The 20,092-nt window shown below is 41.3% G+C and overlaps 1 protein-coding gene across 1 annotated transcript in view; it reads left to right on the top strand.

Moving 5' to 3' along the window:
* Positions 1–20,092, top strand: part of ME3 (malic enzyme 3) — a 204,977-nt gene that overhangs the window by 97,608 nt on the left and 87,277 nt on the right. Inside the window, exons 6-7 of the mRNA XM_033949442.1 lie at positions 9,994–10,155; positions 19,214–19,317. Coding sequence (XP_033805333.1) covers positions 9,994–10,155; positions 19,214–19,317 — 266 coding nt within the window. The remainder of the gene's footprint in view (positions 1–9,993; positions 10,156–19,213; positions 19,318–20,092) is intronic.

Raw genomic sequence — 20,092 nt, 5'->3', positions numbered from 1 at the left:
GAAAACATACAGTACATAATAAAATTAGGCCTAAGCGAATCTTGTCCATCAAATAAACCCAAACCACATTTCCCAGGGATTACATGGAAGCCTGATCTTATCTCTAGAAATCTAGATGGAATTTAGGAGAGAGTAACTGATAGTATAAATTTAGCCCCCAATGCTAATTCTTCCTGTTATAAAGCCAGGAATTTTTTGCATTTTTGAGTACTAGTGAGACATCTGGAAAGATACAATCTTTTCTGAGAGCATAAATGCAATATGTTATCATGATCAGAAGGAAAACCAAATAAAACCAGTAAAGTAGAACATAAGAATTGCCGCTGCTGGGTCAGACCAATGGTCCATCGTGGCCAGCAGTCCGCTCTCGTAGCGGCCCCTAGGTCAAAGACCAGTGCCCTAACTGAGACCAGACCTACCTGCGTACGTTCCAGTTCAGCAGGAACTTGTCTAACTTTGTCTTGAATCCCTGGAGGGTGTTTTCTCCTATAACAGCCTCCGGAAGAGCATTCCAGTTTTCCACCACTCTCTGGGAGAAGAAGAACTTCCTTACGTTTGTACGGAATCTATCCCCTTTTAACTTTAGAGAGTGCCCTCTCGTTCTCCCTACCTTGTGTGTCTGATATCAGTCAAGTTCAGATTCACATCTGGAGCCAGAGCAGCAGAAGAAATAGCTGAATCGGTACTAATTCCAGATGAACATTGTTTAAAAGGCAAAGCTTTGAAAAAGGAGAAATTTGCCTCGTCAGTGATCCCAATTACTTCTCTTAAATAAGTTTTAAAGAGCTTAGAAGTGATGATTAAAATGTAAAATCCTATTTACACGGAAAGAGCTGGAAAATTTAGAACCAGCAAGTTCAAACTGTGGGTGGGCCACGTTGTCCAAATTTTCCAATTTCTGATGCAATACCATTTTGTCCTGGACCAAACCTAACTGAACTGAAGTCAGATTAGTTCACAGCAGTCTCCAGACTATCCAGTTGCTGAATACACAGTTAAACTGAGAATCGTGCAACTGAACGTTGACATGAGAGTCGGTGATTAAAACAAAAAGAATCTGCTCCAAAGAAACAATAGCAAATCATATAGACTCCTGCATGGGAACTGTAGGACTCACTAATCATTAAAGAAGCCACAATAGTGACCTTGGAAATATATATATAGGTACAGAAGCAGCTTGCACAATCAGTGTCCACAGCATCCAAAACTTCCCCAGAGAGATTCCCATGGTCACTTCTAGGCCTTCCAGCACAGAGAGTCCCACGGTCTTTCCTAGGTCTTCTGTCAATATCCAGTGAAATAGTGTTTCTCGAAGCAGCTCGATTCATTCTTCCCAGGGGCATCTGCAATGCTGCAGAAATTATCTCTGCATTTGATGCTCTCAGTATGCTCAAAGTTGAAGAACCTCATGGACTTATGCTTGATATTTGCCTCTACTATCTGAGAGGCTTCTATTTCAGCTGTGAACAAAATAAACTCAAAACAAGAAGAGAAGTAATCAAATGATAATGTTAACCTGTATGTTAAAAAAAAAAAAAAAAACCCACTTGAAAATATTTAATGGTATATTGGGAGTCCTCGGTGAAGAGGCAGTGATTTTTAACTGGTGGTCTCTGAATACAACTAACGAATAAAGCCTTATTCTAGGCTAATCATTAATGTGTAGTTCACATTATTTGGCTGCCTTACTGTTAATCACTAATTAGTGAGTTAGAGAGTGTATATTGTGAATGTCAAGTGAAATAAAAATGACACACAAAGATTCCAGGTGTGCCGCGTGATACCGGGGAGGAAGAGAGGTGCCGGTGTGAGCTGACTGCCTGCAGGACGTGCCTCTCACGGCGAGAGGCATGTCCTGTAGGCAGTCAGACGGTGCCAGCGCCCTCCACTGGTGGCTCAGGTCCCCACCTGGAGGGCCTTTGCACATGTACGGATGTCGACGTGACATATGTGCACGACATCATCGTGTCGATGTCCATGCACTTCCAGATGCCCTCGAGCCGCGGCCAGCACGCTTGGTGTGCCGTGGCTTCGCAAAGTTTGCGAGACACTGGTCTATAAAGTGATGGACGAATTTGGTCTGAAAATACAAAAGGCACACTGTGAATGTAAACATCAGACATTGATTAATCAGTGAATTATCCAGAGCACTTAGCTGCATCAAATAATGGAGAAGTCCAGAACCTCTCTTTGTTCTATGATTTCTTTTTAATAAGCATCTCTTGTCATGTTTTCCATCTTCTCTGCCTGTACTAAGAAATTCAGCATTGAACGCTGTTTAAATTCAGATTAAAATTATAACTATGAACTCCTTATTTCTATTCTGACTAACTATGTATCCCGGATCTGGGCCTTTACTAAATGGGAACACAAGCAGACGACAAAGACGTAGGCGTTCTCTGCTGTAATAATTAATGAATATAGAAAAGACACATCTGAAGGGCTCTTTCAAAAAAAAAAAATGCAAGTAATTCAACAAATTGAACAGAGGAAGTAGTAGAACATGTAGTTCCCTTTAACTATTAATCAGCCATTTCACTTGCTGTATGTGTGGACAGCTAAGTGGGACAAAATGACATGCATACATTAATGGCATGCATACATTAGAAATGAATGCACATGAACATTTTGGTTTTTACTATATTATCCTGGATTATGCTGGAATCTCGTGCATACATTTAGGGCTCCTTTTACTAAGCCACGTTAGGGCTTTAACGTGCGAAATAGCGCGCGCTAGACCTTAACGCCAGCATTGAGCCGGCGTTAGTTCTAGCTGCGTGCGCTAAAATGCTGCATGCGCTAAAAACGCAAATCTTCCCAAAGATGGCAATTTCAGCTGAGCCATTTTAACTGCGACTTTTAAAATTGCTTTCACAGTGAAAGCAGTTCTACTGCTGTTTCACCTTGAGCAAGTTATGACCTTTGTGTGCTCAAACTTGTCTTACAGTAAGTTCCTTTGCAAGGGGGGGGGGGATTATCTTACTTTGTGCATTAACTACGCTACACAAAAGAAGTAAAATAATCCTGCAATTTTGACTATAACTGCTTTTCTATTATGGGTCATAACAGACAAAGATAACAACTCACTTCCCTGTTTAACGAACCTAGAAAAAGACCTGGGGCCACATCGATTCAATTAAAGAATTTATGGGCTTTGAACATTCATAAATAACATTAGTGTATTAAAAATCGAAACAAGTGGCACACTGTGACATTGTTCTACCATGACCTTGAATCATCTGAAGTGTGCTAACAAAACATGCTTTAACAAATGCAGGTTTTGAGATTAAAAAGCACGTTCAGCAAACAAAGTACAGTAGTCTTCGTTAGTTTAAAATGTTATCTATTGTCTGTCACCATGGATATGTGTTCTCCCAAGCATTAACTTTATGGTTGTAGAAATAAAGAGAATGGGGACTTGTATACCACCTTTTTGTCGCTTTGGCATTTCAAAGCTGACATTCAAAGCGGTGGGCACTGGAGGATTAAGTGACTTGCCCAGGGTCACAAGGAGTAGCACCGGGATTTGATCTCACAACCTCTGGGTGCAGAGGCAGCAGCTCTACCATTGAGCCACACCTTCCGTGGCAATTCTTATGTTATGTGAGTCAAGTATAGGACAGTGAAGCCATTGTGACATCACTGATGAGGCCGGCTCTTAGGCATTGGTGGAGTGAGGCATTATGACATCACAATCTCAGCTCTGGAATGTTGCTACTCTTTGGGTTTCTTGTGACCTGGGTTGGAAACAGGGCTGGGGTTGATGAAAAGGAAAGGGAATGGGGACTTGTATGCCGCCTTTTTGTGGCTTTGGCATTTCAAAGCGGTGGGCACTGGAGGATTAAGTGACTTGCCCAGGGTCACAAAGAGCAGCCCCGGGATTTGATCTCACAACCTCTGGGTGCAGAGGCAGCAGCTCAACCAGTGAGCCACATCTTCAGTCTGTCTCTTATGTGAGTCAAGTATAGGACAATGAAGCCATTGTGACATCACTGATGAGGCCGGCTCTTAGGCATTGGTGGAGTGAGGCATTATGACATCACAATCTCAGCTCTGGAATGTTGCTACTCTTTGGGTTTCTTGTGACCTGGGTTGGAAACAGGATGCTGGGGTTGATGAAAAGGAAAGGGAATGGGGACTTGTATGCCGCCTTTTTGTGGCTTTGGCATTTCAAAGCAGTGGGCACTGGAGGATTAAGTGACTTGCCCAGGGTCACAAGGAGCAGCCCCGGGATTTGATCTCACAACCTCTGGGTGCAGAGGCAGCAGCTCAACCAGTGAGCCACATCTTCAGTCTGTCTCTTCTTATACGAGTCAAGTATAGGACAGTGAAGCCATTGTGACATCACTGATGAGGTTGGCGGAATGAGGCTTTATGACATCACAATCTCAGCTCTGGAATGTTGCTACTCTATGGGTTTATGCCAGTTACTTGTGGACTTGATGAAAGGGAATGGGGACTTGTATACCACCTGTTTGTTGCTTTGGCATTTCAAAGCTGACATTCAAAGCGGTGGGCACTGGAGGATTAAGTGACTTGCCCAGGGTCACAAGGAGCAGCACCGGGATTTGATCTCGCAGCCTCTGAGTGCAGAGGCAGCAACTCAACCTGTGAGCCACAGCCCTTCTTCCATAACCTACTGCTACTTTTGTACTGAAATTGGTTTGTGAATTTCAATCTCCTACAAGAATAATCCACTGGATCGGGACACGAATACTTTGTGATGTAAAGGAGCAATTTATGAGCTGTCCTGGGTAGAAGTCCACGGGCATAAGTTTTGTACCTAATTCTTAAAAGGAAAAATACATGTACACTTTCCCTTTTGAAAACTGCCATAACTAGAGAGTCTGGACACTGGGAAAAGAGCGCAAAGAGGCCCCAACAAGGAAAGAAACCAGTAAGAGCAAGAAGTCGTGAGGAAAAGAGATGTCAATCACTCAGCCGTGGGCTTGAATTCAGAGTTTCACTTTATTGATAGCAGCACTACAAAGACTCAACACTGACAGTGTTTTGGCAGGAATGCCTTTGTCAAGAGTCTACTAAACAAATTTTTTTAAAAAATACATACATACACATATATGGATATATGTCTATTGTTTATATATATATATATAAACAATATGTAGACATATATCCAATTGTATGTATATATATATATATATATATATATATATATATAAAACAATTGGATATATGTCTACATATTGTTTATATATATATATATAAACAATAGACATATATATAAACAATATGTAGACATATATCCAATAAAAACATGTTAAAAAGAACAGAGGATAGAGACACAGTAAAATTTTTGGATGTGTTACAACCATATTACATTACATGAATACAAGCTATTACATGAATATGACTTGGAAACAAACGCCCTTTTATGATACATTTATATAAAATGAAACCAAAACAAAGAGGACATTACATGCACAAACATGCAAAAGCAAATACACCGTTGGTATTTGTATCTTAAAAATCCAATTTAAATTAAAAATGATGAAGGAGGAACAATAGAAATAGGGAGGAAAAAAGTAGAAAAGATAGAGAGGAGAGACTAGAAAAGATTCAAATGATAAAAATGATAACATATTATTACTATTATTATGTTTATGTTTGAGTGCTAAAACGTACCTCAGAGTAAAAAGTCCTCTCATAAAATGTGTGGCCATAAGCAACAATTCGACTGTAAAATACAAAAAGGAAAAAAAAAAGATTAGCTATAAAATTATCCATTTTACTCCGTAGATCAAGCGTTCTATAGTAATGTGAGTGATTAAAAAGCCAGCACCGGGAATTGATAACTAGAGAGTACCCTTATTGAAAATAATTCTAGTTAGTTTAAGTTGTGTTAGTTCAGGCTCTTATTTCATCACATCTAGATTACTGCAAGTTTGTATTCTACCATCTCACGGTAACATTTCAGTTGAAACTCCAGGCTCTCCAAAACATAGCAGCAAAAGTGACTTCCCACTTTAAGAAAATTGATAGGGGGCCACTCCTATTTTTGATTCAGTTACATTGGCTGCCACTTCGGGCTCATATACAGTGATACCTTGGAATCCGAACTTAATCCGTTCCAGAACCCCGTTCGAGTTCCAAAACGTTCGAGTTCCAAGATAATTTTTCCCGTTGAAAATCATAAACTGACCGCAGTCGCTCTGCAGCAATTGCGTTCGTATTTAGCCTCCGAGCAAACCATGATCCTCCACCAGGGATTGCATTCAGCTGGCGCTAAGTTCTTCCAGTTGGAGAGGATGGTTTTGATTGCATTGAACTGAAAATAATAGAAACTGGATTAATCCATTCCTTGGTCCCTCAAACTCAAATTTTCAAATAAATTTAACAGTAAACACACTGGATTTGTACAGAGACAGCAAGATCGGCAACTGCAAGCGGTGCTCATCCCAAAGCTTCCCTCTGATGCGGAAGCAGGGAAAGCTTTGGGCTGAGCAACACTTGCAGTTCCCATATATTCGGATTCCAAAGCAGAGTTTGGATTCTGGGGCAAAATTTGCATGAATTTTTTCTTCGGATTCCAAGTTGTTCGAGTTCTGCGGCGTTTGCATTCTGAGGTACTGTGTATGGACAATTTGCGAGTTGGACGTAAACGGACTTAGACGTCCCTTTCAATTATGCCCCTCTATGCCAATAAGGTTCAAAACAAATAAATTGCAGAGAAAAATTTTCTGCAAACAGAGAAAATGGTTTTCAAGTAGCAGTAGAATAGGTGGAAAGTACTCGTACTTGTATGAGAAACTCTATTTTCCCAATCTAGTAGGTATTTGCTATAAGATACTGATGAAGTCTCCTTGTTATCAATCTGTACAAATTTTGAAATTGTTTGCCTAAAGACTTAAGAATTTTTACTTCAAGTGTTTCCAGAACAAATAGTAAGAAGACCTATTTGTTCTAGAAACACTTGAAGACCTATCTGTTTAGAAAATATCTTTATTAACATTTTTAGTCTCCATTTTCTCTGTTTGCAGAAAATTTATCTCTGCAATGTATTTGTTTTGAACCTTATTGGCATAGAGGGGCATAATTGAAAGGGACGTCTTAATCTGTTTACGTCCAACTTGCAAGTCATCCAAAGTAAAAAAAAAAAACAGCTTAAGATACATTTTTCAAAAAATACGTCTAACTTTTTTTTCGTTTTGAAAATTGTCTAATTATATGTCCTGCCAATCTGATCGTCCGAGCTGCTAAATCATCCATCTTTATACCACATTTTCGTCCAACTTTTTGTCCAAGTCCAAAACGCCTAGAAAAAGCCCTGTTGGATGTGGGAGGCGTCTGCAAAGTGATGGACTGCACACCCAGACATGCCACCTAAATAGTGGGGTACCTTACAGGGCACTGCTGTGAAATTCACAAAAAGGGTGCCATGTCTTCTCCTCTCTACAGCTCCCTTATAGGTTATGGTGAGCCCCCCAAACCACCTCTAGAATCCCCTAGACCCACTTATCTACCACCCCAATAGCCCTAATGGCTGCAGGAGCCACTTATATGCCAGTACAAAAGGGTTTTGGGGGTATATAGGAGAGTGCACATGTTTAAGTATCAATGCAGTGATTACAGGGGCTTATGGGCATGGGGCCTCCTATCTATGGTTCCCTAACCCACCCCCAAGACGACTTAAGCTGCCTCTGTGCTGGACGACTAGGCTTTCCTATGCCAGGCGGTCAGGTGATGATGGTCTGGAGGCAGAATTTTAAAGATGTGATTAATAATTTTATGGGGGTGGGGGGGTCGGTGATCACTAGGGTAGTGTGTGGGGGTTCTGTTTTATGTGTTTGAAGTGCTTATCTGATGAGTTTAGGTGGGTTTTTGTGACTTAGACCATGTTTTACAAGTTCCGTCGATCGTGGGCTGTATAACTTTCGGTTATACATGCTGTACGACTAAGTCTAAGCCGGCCCACGTCCCGCCTAACCCCCGCCCTCGACAGTGCTCCCAAAATGCCCCGTTTAGCGTTGGTCGTTCAGCGGTATTATGAAGGCCTAGGTCGTTTAGAAATACGTCTAAACCCATTTTTTGTATCGGCACTTTGAACGTTTTTGAGAAATGTTCGGCTTAGGCCGGTTTTTGGATGTATTTCTCTTTCGATTATGAGCCCCATAATATTTATGTTTTAATAAGATTTGTTATACTGCTCCAGCATATTACAGACCTAAGCTGTTTACAATGTGTGTTATATTACATTATTATATCTCAAATGGCAGTGTATCTTTTCCACCATTAGAATACCCTTATGCATACAAAGACTTTGAGTCAATTTAAAGGATCCTCAGCGGCACCACTTGGAGCTCAATAATATTTCATTGCTCCAAGCTTTATGTGTTTACTCGTCATCGGGTCCTGTTTTTCTATCTAATTTAATCATACCATTGTACTCTCTTGCATTTTATCAAATTTTTTAATCAATGTTTTAAAGCTGTCACTTAGCTTTTTCGTGTGGTCTCTGGTATGGGGAATGTCTCGCTGTAAGTAGCTTTTTCTTAGGGGATATTCCTTGAAAAAGCTACTTACAGCGAAACATGTCGGTATGACATTCCCCTTACCAGAGACCACACGAAAAAGCTAAGTGGCAGCTTTAAAACATTGATTAAAAAATTTGATAAAATGCAAGAGAGTACAATAGTATGATTAAATTAGATAGAAAAACAGGACCCGATGACGAGTAAACACATAAAGCTTGGAGCAATGAAATATTATTGAGCTCCAAGTGATGCCGCTGAGGATCCTTTAAATTGACTCAAAGTCTTTGTAAGCATAAGGGTATTCTAATGGTGGAAAAGATACACTGCCATTTGAGATATAATTTCGACTGAGGACCCTTGTGGAACAATTAGATTGTGTTATTGCAGAAATTATATTACATTATAACATAAATTTTCCTTAGATATCCTTGTAAATGTGTAGTAAGGTATCATACTTTGAAATATATGTTTTTTGAACCAGCTCATTTGACGGCCTTCCTCTCCACGAAGCGCCTTGGGAATGAAGAAAAATCAGCGTCCAAGGAATAATTAGCTCCTTTTCAGTATCAGATAATGTGATTTCGTTTGGTTGTTATTTTGTACCTTTAAATCACTCCGTTTCTTAAGTCTTGGATCCTAATTTTGAGGACTAGTATGTGATTAAGTTGAGAATTATTTTTTTGGGATAGAAAGTAATTTTAATGTTATGTTCAATATTATGTTTTCTTAATTGCACTTTCTGTACAAGATGATATGCTTGTTAAATAATGTAAAAATTTCTAAAATAAAATAATTTAAAAAAAATAACATAATGTTGCTGCTGAAAGTGTCCATTTAATGCTGCAGTAACAGGATTGTAATGTTGAGTTATTGCACCTTCAATTCACACTTTGTTTTTGGTATGTGTGGTAAGAAGTGATAGAGGGTTAAGTAACTTTGTTAAAACAAATGGAATAAAACTGGTAATAAGCCTCCTTGTTAAGAAAAGTGGCAGCAGTTTTTGATTATTGAATAATTAAATCCTTGTCTCTTCCAATGTATTTGCTTTTTAACCATCAGTGTGGTTGATGCAACTTTTTTTTAATGGTCCCCATACGGCCTGCAGGACCTTAGTAACACACATGCCCTGTATCGTTACAGAATTATTTGCAGTGGGGGGGTGTATAATATTCACCATCTCCTGGTCTTGTCTCTGTCTACAAACGAGCGTAACAGAGGAAGGAAGGCTGATTGAGACTGTTTGATTATCAAAATCGTGGGGGTTGATCACAGGGGTCTGTCTCCTGAGTCTTAAGTACCTAATATCTGTATATCCTTTAGTCAACAGAATCATTGCTTTATATTATGTGCAAGAACGAGTCATTTATTAGCTTTACAATTTTCAAATATTGCAATATCCTAAAATTGTATTAGGCATTTCATTGAGATTTTAGTGTGTAATGCTAGAACTGTTAAATGGCATCATACTTCCATATTTAAAGAGTTATTTATTTATGTCTAGGCAATAGTGGTTACTGATGGGGAGCGCATTCTTGGCCTTGGCGATCTGGGAAGTTACGGCATGGGGATTCCAGTAGGCAAGCTTGCCCTGTACACAGCTTGTGGGGGCGTTCAACCACAGCAGTGCCTCCCTGTACTCCTAGATGTTGGCACAGACAATGAGGTAATGCCATGCATTTGGTTTAAATAAGCAATTCTTTACTTGGTTGCACTTGAGGACACCCGGCAGTCTTGACACTCTCCCAAGGGTAAAAAAAAAGGATATTTTCTTCCTATACATCCGACAGAGAGGAAAGTTGCCACAAGTCATCACAGTTGTCAATAGCATTTTTGGCCATGTACCAATAATGCAGTTAAAATGCTATTAGCTCATATTGTGTCTCCTCCCAGAGAAAAGTGGGCAACAGGTAGGGTTACCACTCGTCTGGACTTACCCGGACATGTCCTCTTTTTAGATGGCACTTTATCCGGATGCTCTCCCAACTGAGATGAGGTGGCTGAAGGGGTGGGGCTGGGGTTTGGCATGGACATGGCAGGGATGGGTGGAACTGGGCGGGCAGGTTTAGGGATCCGGATTTTACATATGTTAAATCTGATAACACTAGCAACAGGGTTCTCTCCTTGCTCAATTCCTGTTGGTCCACTATACAAACACATTTTCAGATCTTTTTTTTTTTTTTTTTTTTAATATCTATTCATTTTAAAGCCAAAAATAAGTGCAACATATTTTAAAGACATTTTACACTTTAACAACACTTAACTTCTATCAAATTATATTCAAGACAAATACATATATCATCCCCCCCTTTATACATATCCAACAATTGCACTCTAATTAAAAGTATCTACCCCCCCTACCCCCCCTGGACGTGTATGATCAAAGGGCAAAATCAACAATCGCTCCTTACAGAATTCTAATCTCCTTGACCGAACTACACCAAGTTCTGTGCTTCTGCAAGCGTTTTGAAAAGCTTGTGGGTCAGCAGTCCTTTACTGCTGGTCTTGCTGATCCTGCAATCATAAGTACCAGCTAAAAATGTTTGAAAATGCTCCTGGGTGGCAAAGAACATTGGTAGCAGCTGGAAACTGGGCTTCAGCTGAGTAAGCAGTAGCTTGCTGCCAGAAATGTCTTTTTTTATGCTGAATGCCAACCACTGAATTAAGAGGCAGAGGCTTCTTTTTTTTTTTAAATTCTTTATTGATTTTCAAATTTTGACAGTGCAATACAGCTATATTAAACATGAGCATTATACATAACGCACTTAAAATACACAAAATTAATACATTACCAATCCTTTTCTCCCTCCCTTCTTCATATAACTATTATACTGCACATGCATATATTATTGCAATATTATAGATAAATACCTTTAGCAATCCCAAATACCTTCCCCTCCCCCCACCCCACCCCATCTGGATGTGTAAGGAATCTGTAAAAAGGGAGATACCTGGCATTCATTGCAATTCAACATATGCATACTAGACTCCAAACACTCCGCATGCATTCTCTCATACTTATATGTGGAACAAATATTTGCCCACCAAAATGTGTAATTCAGTCTGTCGTAACTCTTCCAGTCACGTGTAATCATCTGGATGGCTATTCTGGTCATAATCAAGAAGAGCCGGCTTTTATATCTATCTAAAGAAGGCTTAATATGCAATATTGTACCATAAATTATGGCTTCGTAGGTTAACGGGATTGATGACTCAAGAATAATAATTATTGTCCCCAAATTGACTTCCAGAAATTAAGTATCATTGGACAATAATACAACAGATGACCCAAGGTCCCTATATCAATGTGACAATGCTAGCATCTATTAGACTTAGAACTATCTACCTTATTCAAACGAACTGGGGTCCAAAAAATCCTATTTAATAAGAATAACCAAGTTTGTCTTATAGATGCTGACGCTGTATATCAGAGGCGCTGCTGATAATAATAACATAACATAGTAACATAGTAGATGACAGCAGATAAAGACCCGAATGGTCCATCCAGTCTGCCCCACCTGATTCAATTTAAATTTTTTAATTTTTTTCTTCTTAGCTATTTCTGGGCAAGAATCCAAAGCTCTACCCGGTACTGTGCTTGGGTTCCTACTGCCGAAATCTCCGTTAAAACCTACTCCAGCCCATCTACACTCTCCCAGCCATTGAAGCCCTCCCCAGCCCATCCTCCACCAAACGGCCATATACAGGCACAGTACTGGCCTTAGTTCAATATTTAATATCATTTTCTGATTCTAGATCCTCTGTGTTCATCCCACGCTTCTATGAACTCAGTCACCGTTTTCCTCTCCACCACCTCTCTCGGGAGCGCATTCCAGGCATCCACCACCCTCTCCGTAAAGTAGAATTTCCTAACATTGCCCCTGAATCTACCACCCCTCAACCTCAAATTATGTCCTCTGGTTTTACCATTTTCCTTTCTCTGGAAAAGGTTTTGTTCTACGTTAATACCCTTCAAGTATTTGAACTTCTGAATCATATCTCCCCTGTCCCTCTAGGGTATACATATTCAGGGCTTCCAGTCTCTCCTCATACGTCTTCTGGCGCAAGCCTCCTATCATTTTCGTCGCCTTCCTCTGGACCGCTTCAAGAAAGCGGCATACTGCAGTGAAGAGTCCACATTCAACAAATTGTCATTTCAACGATAAATTATGGGCACCTTTTACAAAGGTGCGCTAGCGGTTTTAGCACGCTAGCCGCTACCGCCTACTTTTAAGCAGGCGGTAGTTTTTCGGCTTATGCGCACTAAAAACACTAGCGCACCTTCGTAAAAGGAGCCCTATATGTTGATATACTTTCTTTTAAATAATCATATTAATAGTAATTTAATTTTTATATACCGCCAGACCAAAATGGTTCTAGACGGTTCACAACAAATGGAGCTGGTACATACAAAGCAGATAAAAGTACATCAAATTATGAATGTAAAGGACTAAAAAAAAAAAAAAAAAAGAAATATTATGATACAAGCCTGTCAAATAGTTATGTCTTTAACAATTTTCTAAAATAAGAAGGGACCTCTAACATAATTTTACCGAACCATACATTCAATTTAGCAGCCTGAAACAAGAAACTTCTTATAACGACAGAATTTTGTGGAGGGATATGTAAACAGAACATAAGAAGTTGCCTCCACTGGGTCAGACCAGAGGTCCATCGCGCCCAGCGGTCCGCTCCCGCGGCGGCCCATCAGGTCCATGACCTGTGCAGTGGTTTCTGACTATTCCTATAACCTACCTCTACTTCTATCTGTACCCCTCAATCCCCTTTTCTTTTAGGAACCTATCTAGACACTCTGCGTGTAATCTTATTTGACTGGTTCAAAGAAAAATTGGAAACAAGATAACCTGGTGACAAACCGAAGATTGATTTATAGCAAATGCATGAAAATTTAAACAAAACTTTAGACTCAATCTGCAGTACAGACTTTTTTTGTGAGTTTTCTAATGAAATGGCAAGTAATTATTGGAGCAAAAAACAAAACCCCCAATGCTATATTTATCGCTGTAATAAAGTACCATACTCATCTATTATGGAGGCAATTTTACAAACTGGCATAAGTCTGCAGGAACATTTGACTTGCAGACTTTGTACCAAATTTCCAAAGGAACATATACATGTACTTTGTTGAAGTATCCATAGTCCTTTGTACCTGCTTTTATGCAGCTAGAACATTTACGGAAAAAAAACACATGTCCATTTGAAAGGCCCAAAACATGCCCTCAAGATTGTCTCCCTGAAATATGACTAAAATTGTATGCATTATGTAACCTAAAATGTGCTTTTAGCTGTACTTTTGCATGGCTTTCAAAATTGCTCTCAACAGGCCTGATATTTAAAGCATTTATGTTCCTAACTTTGAGAGCTGGGCTCCTAAATTGGTCTCTCTGAAAACTTAATGGCGCTGATTGCCCAAATTTGTACTCAGAATTTCACTACACTCAGTCCTGTGATGACAGCTTGTGTCTGACTCTGCTCCTAAATCCCAAATTTTCTCCGTGGCCATGTATCTTAATTCAGGGCAGAACCCAGAGTGGGGCCACCTGTATGAACTGAATTGACATCATAGTGACATAGTAAATGACGGCCGATAAAGACCCGAGTGGTCCATCCAGTCTGCCCAACCATACATGCTCTATAAAGTACAGTGGTACCTCGGTTTACGAGTGTTTTGCAAGACGAGCAAAACATTCGCAAATTTGGTGCCTCGTAAACCGAGCTTGCCTCGCTGTACGAGCGCCCCCCCCCCCCGAGAACCGACACCTTCCCCCCCGCGATCCGGCACCCCCCAGCCGCCATCGGGCACCCCCCTTCCCCCCCCGCTGCCATCGGGTACCCCCCCCTGCCGCAACCTGAGATCCCCCAACCCACCCGAACCCTCTTCTTACTTCCAGTGTAGCCTCCGCATCGGCACCAGCATGTCCTGTGCCCGAAAATCTGCTTCCTGTGCCGGGCCTTGAGCATGCGCGCATGCTCAAGGCCCGGCACAGGAAGCAGATTTTCGGGCACAGGACATGCTGATGCTGGCGATGCGGAGGCTACACTGGAAGTAAGAAGAGGGTTCGGGTAGGTTGGGAGATCTCAGGTGGCGGCAGGGGGGTGCCGGTGGCGGCGGGGGGTGCCGGTGGCGGCGGGGGGTGCCTGATGGCGGGGGTGGTAGTGCATGATGGCGGCGGGGGGGTGCCGGATCGCCGGGGGGGAGGGTGCCCGTTCGCCATGGGGGGCCTTCGGGGGGAGCAATGCCGGTTCTCGTGGGGGGGGAGAGCAGCGCTGCTGGCCTCGGGGGGGGGGGGTGGAGGAAAGGTTTGGGGTGGGAACATATCAAAGCAAGTTTCCCTTACTTCCTATAGGGAAACTTGCTTTGATATACGAGCATTTTGGATTACGAGCATGCTCCTGGAATGGATTATGCTCGTAATCCAAGATACCACTGTGATTGTTTAGTTTAAATGGTCCTTTTTCTTAGATATTTCTGGACCAGAAACCCAGAGCCCTGCCCCTTAGTGTGCTTAGGTTACATCTACTGGAGTCTCCGTCAAACCTCACTCCAGCCCATCTTAACCATCAAAACCCTCCCCAGTCCATCCTCAACTGAATGTCCATATATGGGACACAGGCCATGCAAGCCTGCCTAGTACTGACTGACCTTAGTTCCTTCAATGTATACCCATTATTTTCTGATTAGAGATCCTCTGTGTTCATCCCATGCTTGTTTGAACTCTGTCACCGTTTTCTTCTCCACCACCTCCCTCGGGAGCGCATTCCACGCATCAACCACCCTCTCCATAAAGAAGAATTTCCTAACATTACTCTTGAATCTACCACCCCTCATCCTCAAATCATGCCCTCTAGTTTTACCGTTTTCCTTTCTCCGGAATAGATTTTGTTCTACGTTTAATACCTTTCAAGTATTTGAACATCTGAATCGGTATTATTTTTTTTTTTTTTTTTAAATTCTTTATTAATTTTTCATCTTACAACAAATACATATATATTAAACATTTGTCAATAAATACATCATTGAAATTCTATCATTTATGATACTAATAGATAAAAATTTTTATCCCTTCCCTCCCTCCCTGCCTTTCAGTCTTACGGAATTATTAATGGGGAGAATTCCTCACAGTTGGCGCTGAGAGTCACAAAACACACCAGACTGGCTCAGCAACAAACATTGAGGAAATACATCTTCCCAGGATAACGCCAGGACCTTGGTGAGGATCCCTGTGATCCCCCAGAATCAAATGCACTTTGTTTACCACAATCTGAATGCACTGTCAAATCAACGATGAACACCTTGCCTTTTCAAATCCTGACAGGCAACCTACTAATTAATGATAAATTGAACTACATCCAATTTGATCTGGGGAATAATGCATGAGCAATTAATCTCATCAGTAGAGGGTGAGTTGCATATTTTAAAACAGGAATCGGGCACTTGTCGGGCCCATATCCAGCAACTGTTGGTAAGGGAAAATCAATCCCGCAGAAACTATTTCCAATTAGTTTGGATTCCTGAGGGCACTGAATCAGGCAGGCTGGAGTAGTTTGCTGAAAAATGCTGAAGCAAACTTTTTCTCTGATCCTCTCTAGTTATTGAAAGAGCTCAGCTGTCCCAGTGTAAAACACTGTAACCACTCACAGACTTTTCTGATCCAGTTTTCAGTTATAGAAATAAGGCACTCGGGCCTGGATTCTATAAACGGTGCCATGGTCGGCGGCCGCCGATCATGTATCAGTCACGCAATGGTGCTGTTTATAGAATCATGGCTTTGTGAAATGTAGTCCAAAAGGAAGGAAAAATAACCCCACGAACCAGAAGGAGTAGGGAAGAGACTGAACACGTCAACCTTAAGGAACAAATACAGTTTTGTGAGCACAAAATTCACAAGGCTTGGGGACTTTTTATAAGGGTTGGTTTTACATGTATTGTATATCACCTATAAGGTTAATAGGAGATTAATCAAATTTTTAATAAACCTTGAACATATATGATAGGATTTTATGTTATTTTTGCTTATAATAATACAATGGTACCTCGGTTTACGAGTGCACCGGTTTGCGAGTGTTTTGCAAGACGAGCAAAACATTTGCAAAATCGGTGCCTCGGAAACCGAGCATGGCTCGATTTACAAGCACCCTCCCTGCAATCCGGCACAACCCCCCTGCGATCCGGCACCCCCCCCTGCCTCAAACCGGCACACACCCCCGCCACTATCCGACCCCCCCCGACACAATTGGGCACCCCCCGCCGCTTCTTACCCTCATCTGGGCACTCTTGAAGATCGGCCTCCTCGTCTGCTGGGCCTTGAGCATGCTCAGATGCTCAAGGCCCAGCAGACGAGGAGGCCGATCTTCAAGAGTGCCCAGATGAGGGTAAGAAGCGGTGGGGGGGTGCCCAATTGTGTTGGGGGGGATGTCAGATCGTGGCGGATGGGGGGGTGCCCAATTGTGTCAGGGGGGGTGCCGGATCGCAGGGGGGGTGCCTGATCGCGTGGGGGGGGGCCTTCGAGGGGAGCAATGCCGATTCTCGGGGGGGGGGGAAACGCATCAAAGCGAGTTTCCATTATTTCCTATGGGGAAACTCGCTTTGATAAACGAGCATTTTGGATTACGAGCATGCTCCTGGAACGGATTATGCTCGTAATCCAAGGTACCACTGTATTGTACTTGTTCCCTAAGGTTGATGTGTTCAGTCCCTTCCCCACTCCTTCTTTGGTTTACCTAGTGTGTGAAATGTAAGCCAGGGTTTCCAAGGCCTACAGAGGTGTTTTACGACGCAAACGCCGCTTCCGGCATTAGGCATGCCTACCGAGGCATTAGGCATCGTAAAGCGCCTCTGTAGCCGCGATGCAGGTGCCTGCATTTTTTTTTTTTTTTTTTTTTTAACTGCCTTTCATCTTTTATTAACGGCATTTTACGCTGAAGTTAGGTGCTGGTGGGGCACCTACTGGTTCCTAATTTAAGGCATCATTTATAGAATATGGGCATCATTACGCAAAGGGTGATAAAATCAGGGAATAAGTACAAGAATAATAACGTGATGCTGTTTTGGACTTAGAATGGATATTGATAAGCTGTCTCTTTAGCTATAAATTACAAAATTATTATTAAGACTTAGCCAAAAGGAAAGATTTAGAAACTATAAAGAGTTTTACCTCATGCAAAATTGTCATTTCTTTAATAACACATTAACTGTTTTTTTTCTGAGGCCCTCCGAGTACCGACAAATCCAAAATGTGGCCCTGGAAAGGGTTTGAGTTGGAGACCATTGGCCTATAGGAAGAGGAGATGCAAATGTTAAGAGCCTTAGCCAATAGGGAGAGGAAGAGATAGTGGATGCCTGGATGAGCCATTTGGCCTTTATCTGCCATCATGTTACTATGTTTCTATAACCATAAAATTCTATGACATCACAATACAGGTGTAAAGAGCCTTAACCTATAGGAAGAGGAGATGCAAATGTTAAGAGCCTTAGCCAATAGGGAGAGGAGGAGATAGTGGATGCTGTGGATGGGCCATTTGGCCTTTATCTGCCATCATGTTACTATGTTTCTAACCATAAAGTTCTATGACATCACAATGCAGGTATAAAGAGCTTTAGCCTCTAGCAGTGGTCTCAAACTCACTGCTCGCCAGGTCCTATTTTGAGGCCCTCCATATGTTTATCATAATCACAAAAGTTAAATAAAACAGTTTCTTGATCATATGTCTCTTTAGCTATAAATGACAATATTATTATTAAGACTTAGCCAAAAGGAAAGATTTATAAACTATAAAGAGTTTTACCTCTTGCAAAATTGTCATTTCTTTAATAAGACATTAACTATTTTTTCTGAGGCCCTCCAAGTACCTACAAATCCAAAATGTGGCCCTGCAGAGAGTTTGAGTTTGAGACCGCTGATCTAATCCATTCCCTCTCTCTCCTGTCATTTCCCAGAGGCTTATGCAGAGGCTAAATTAGGTGTCTGTACTTTCAAAATACCAGCAGAAAACAAAAACCCTCTTACTTCTGGCTACTGCACAGACTTTGAAGAGTTTGAACAATCAAACTGTCTTCTAGTCCTTAAACAGATATCACAGTATGGTTTAGGATTGGCATACAATTTTGGTTTCTAAATGTGGAGTAAAAATTCTATGTAAAACTTTTGCAACGTGCGTTTGACTCGTGCACGTTTCTGAACTATTACCTTGCAGAGATCTTTGAGATGCCTTCTTTTTTTTTTTTTTTTAATTCTTTATTCATTTTTCCATCTTACAACAAGTGCACAATACTACATCATATTAACTGTTACATATCACTTGATATTCATACAATTATGATTTTACATTCATGAATTTATTCCCCCCCAACCACACATCCCACAATTAATTTAATTCAAAATATCATTTATATATTATATTTCAATCTATAAATCAGACCTTTAAAATAACTATTTACCCTCCCCTCTCCCCCCATATGTAAATGTACTTTCATTAGAAAAATGATGTCTATTCATTGCAATAATTTGTTAATGGCCCCCAAATCATTTTAAAATTATTATAATTCCCTTTTTGTATGGCAATTGATCTTTCCATTTTAAAAATATGACATGAATTCCACCAAAATGTGTAGCTAAGCCTATTGTAATTTTTCCAATTTGAGATGCCTTCTTCATGAAAAAGTTCAGTATACATTCTGAGTATGATGATTATTTCTTGTCCAGCATCTCCTTAATGATCCACTGTACATTGGACTGAAGCACAGACGAGTTCGCGGCAAAGAGTACGATGAGCTGATTGATGAGTTCATGGAAGCAGTAACCAACAAGTAAGATTTATGCAATAGATACACAGTTTTGTTTGTACCATAGGAAGGTTGGTATATCAAGAATCTAATAAGCATAAACATTTGAAATTGGCCACGTAGAGAGTTTCACGTGATATTTTTTGTATGGAATGATAAATGCTGAGCAGGCAATATTATAATCGAGTGCATACTTTTGCAAGGTGTCAGGTCAAAAGTGCGCCGGGACAAAGGCGCGCACAGACAATTGAGCGCAGCGCGGAGGTGCGCGCCACAGAAAATTACTGTTTTTAGGGCTCTGACGGGGGGTCATGGGGGGGAACCCCCCACTTTACTTAATAGAGATCGCGCCGCGTTGTGGGGGCGTTGTGGGGGGCTTGGGGGGTTGTAACCCCCCGCATTTTACTGAAAACTTCACTTTTTCCCTGTTTTTAGGGAAAAAGTTAAGTTTACAGTAAAATGTGGAGGGTTACAACCCCCCAAACCCGCCACAATGCCGACGCGATCTCTATTAAGTAAACTGGGGGGGCTCCCCAACAAAACCCCCCGTCGGAGCCCCTAAAAACTGTAATTTTCTTCGGCGCGCGCCTCCATCTTGCGCTCAGTTGTCGGCGCGCACCTTTGTCTTTCGCGGGGTTGTCTATGAACCCTTTTGCAATGAATTTAGGACTCCTATTACTAAGGTGCACTAGCATTTTTAGCGCACGCAGGATATTACCGTGCGCTATGCGGCTAGAACTATAACCAGCTCAATGCTGGCGTTAAGGTGTAGCACGCGAGGCAATTCAGCGTGCACTAA

This window comes from Geotrypetes seraphini, chromosome 6 (assembly GCF_902459505.1).
Source record: "Geotrypetes seraphini chromosome 6, aGeoSer1.1, whole genome shotgun sequence".
Taxonomy (NCBI): domain Eukaryota; kingdom Metazoa; phylum Chordata; class Amphibia; order Gymnophiona; family Dermophiidae; genus Geotrypetes; species Geotrypetes seraphini.
This window is presented reverse-complemented; position numbering and strand designations above follow the sequence as displayed.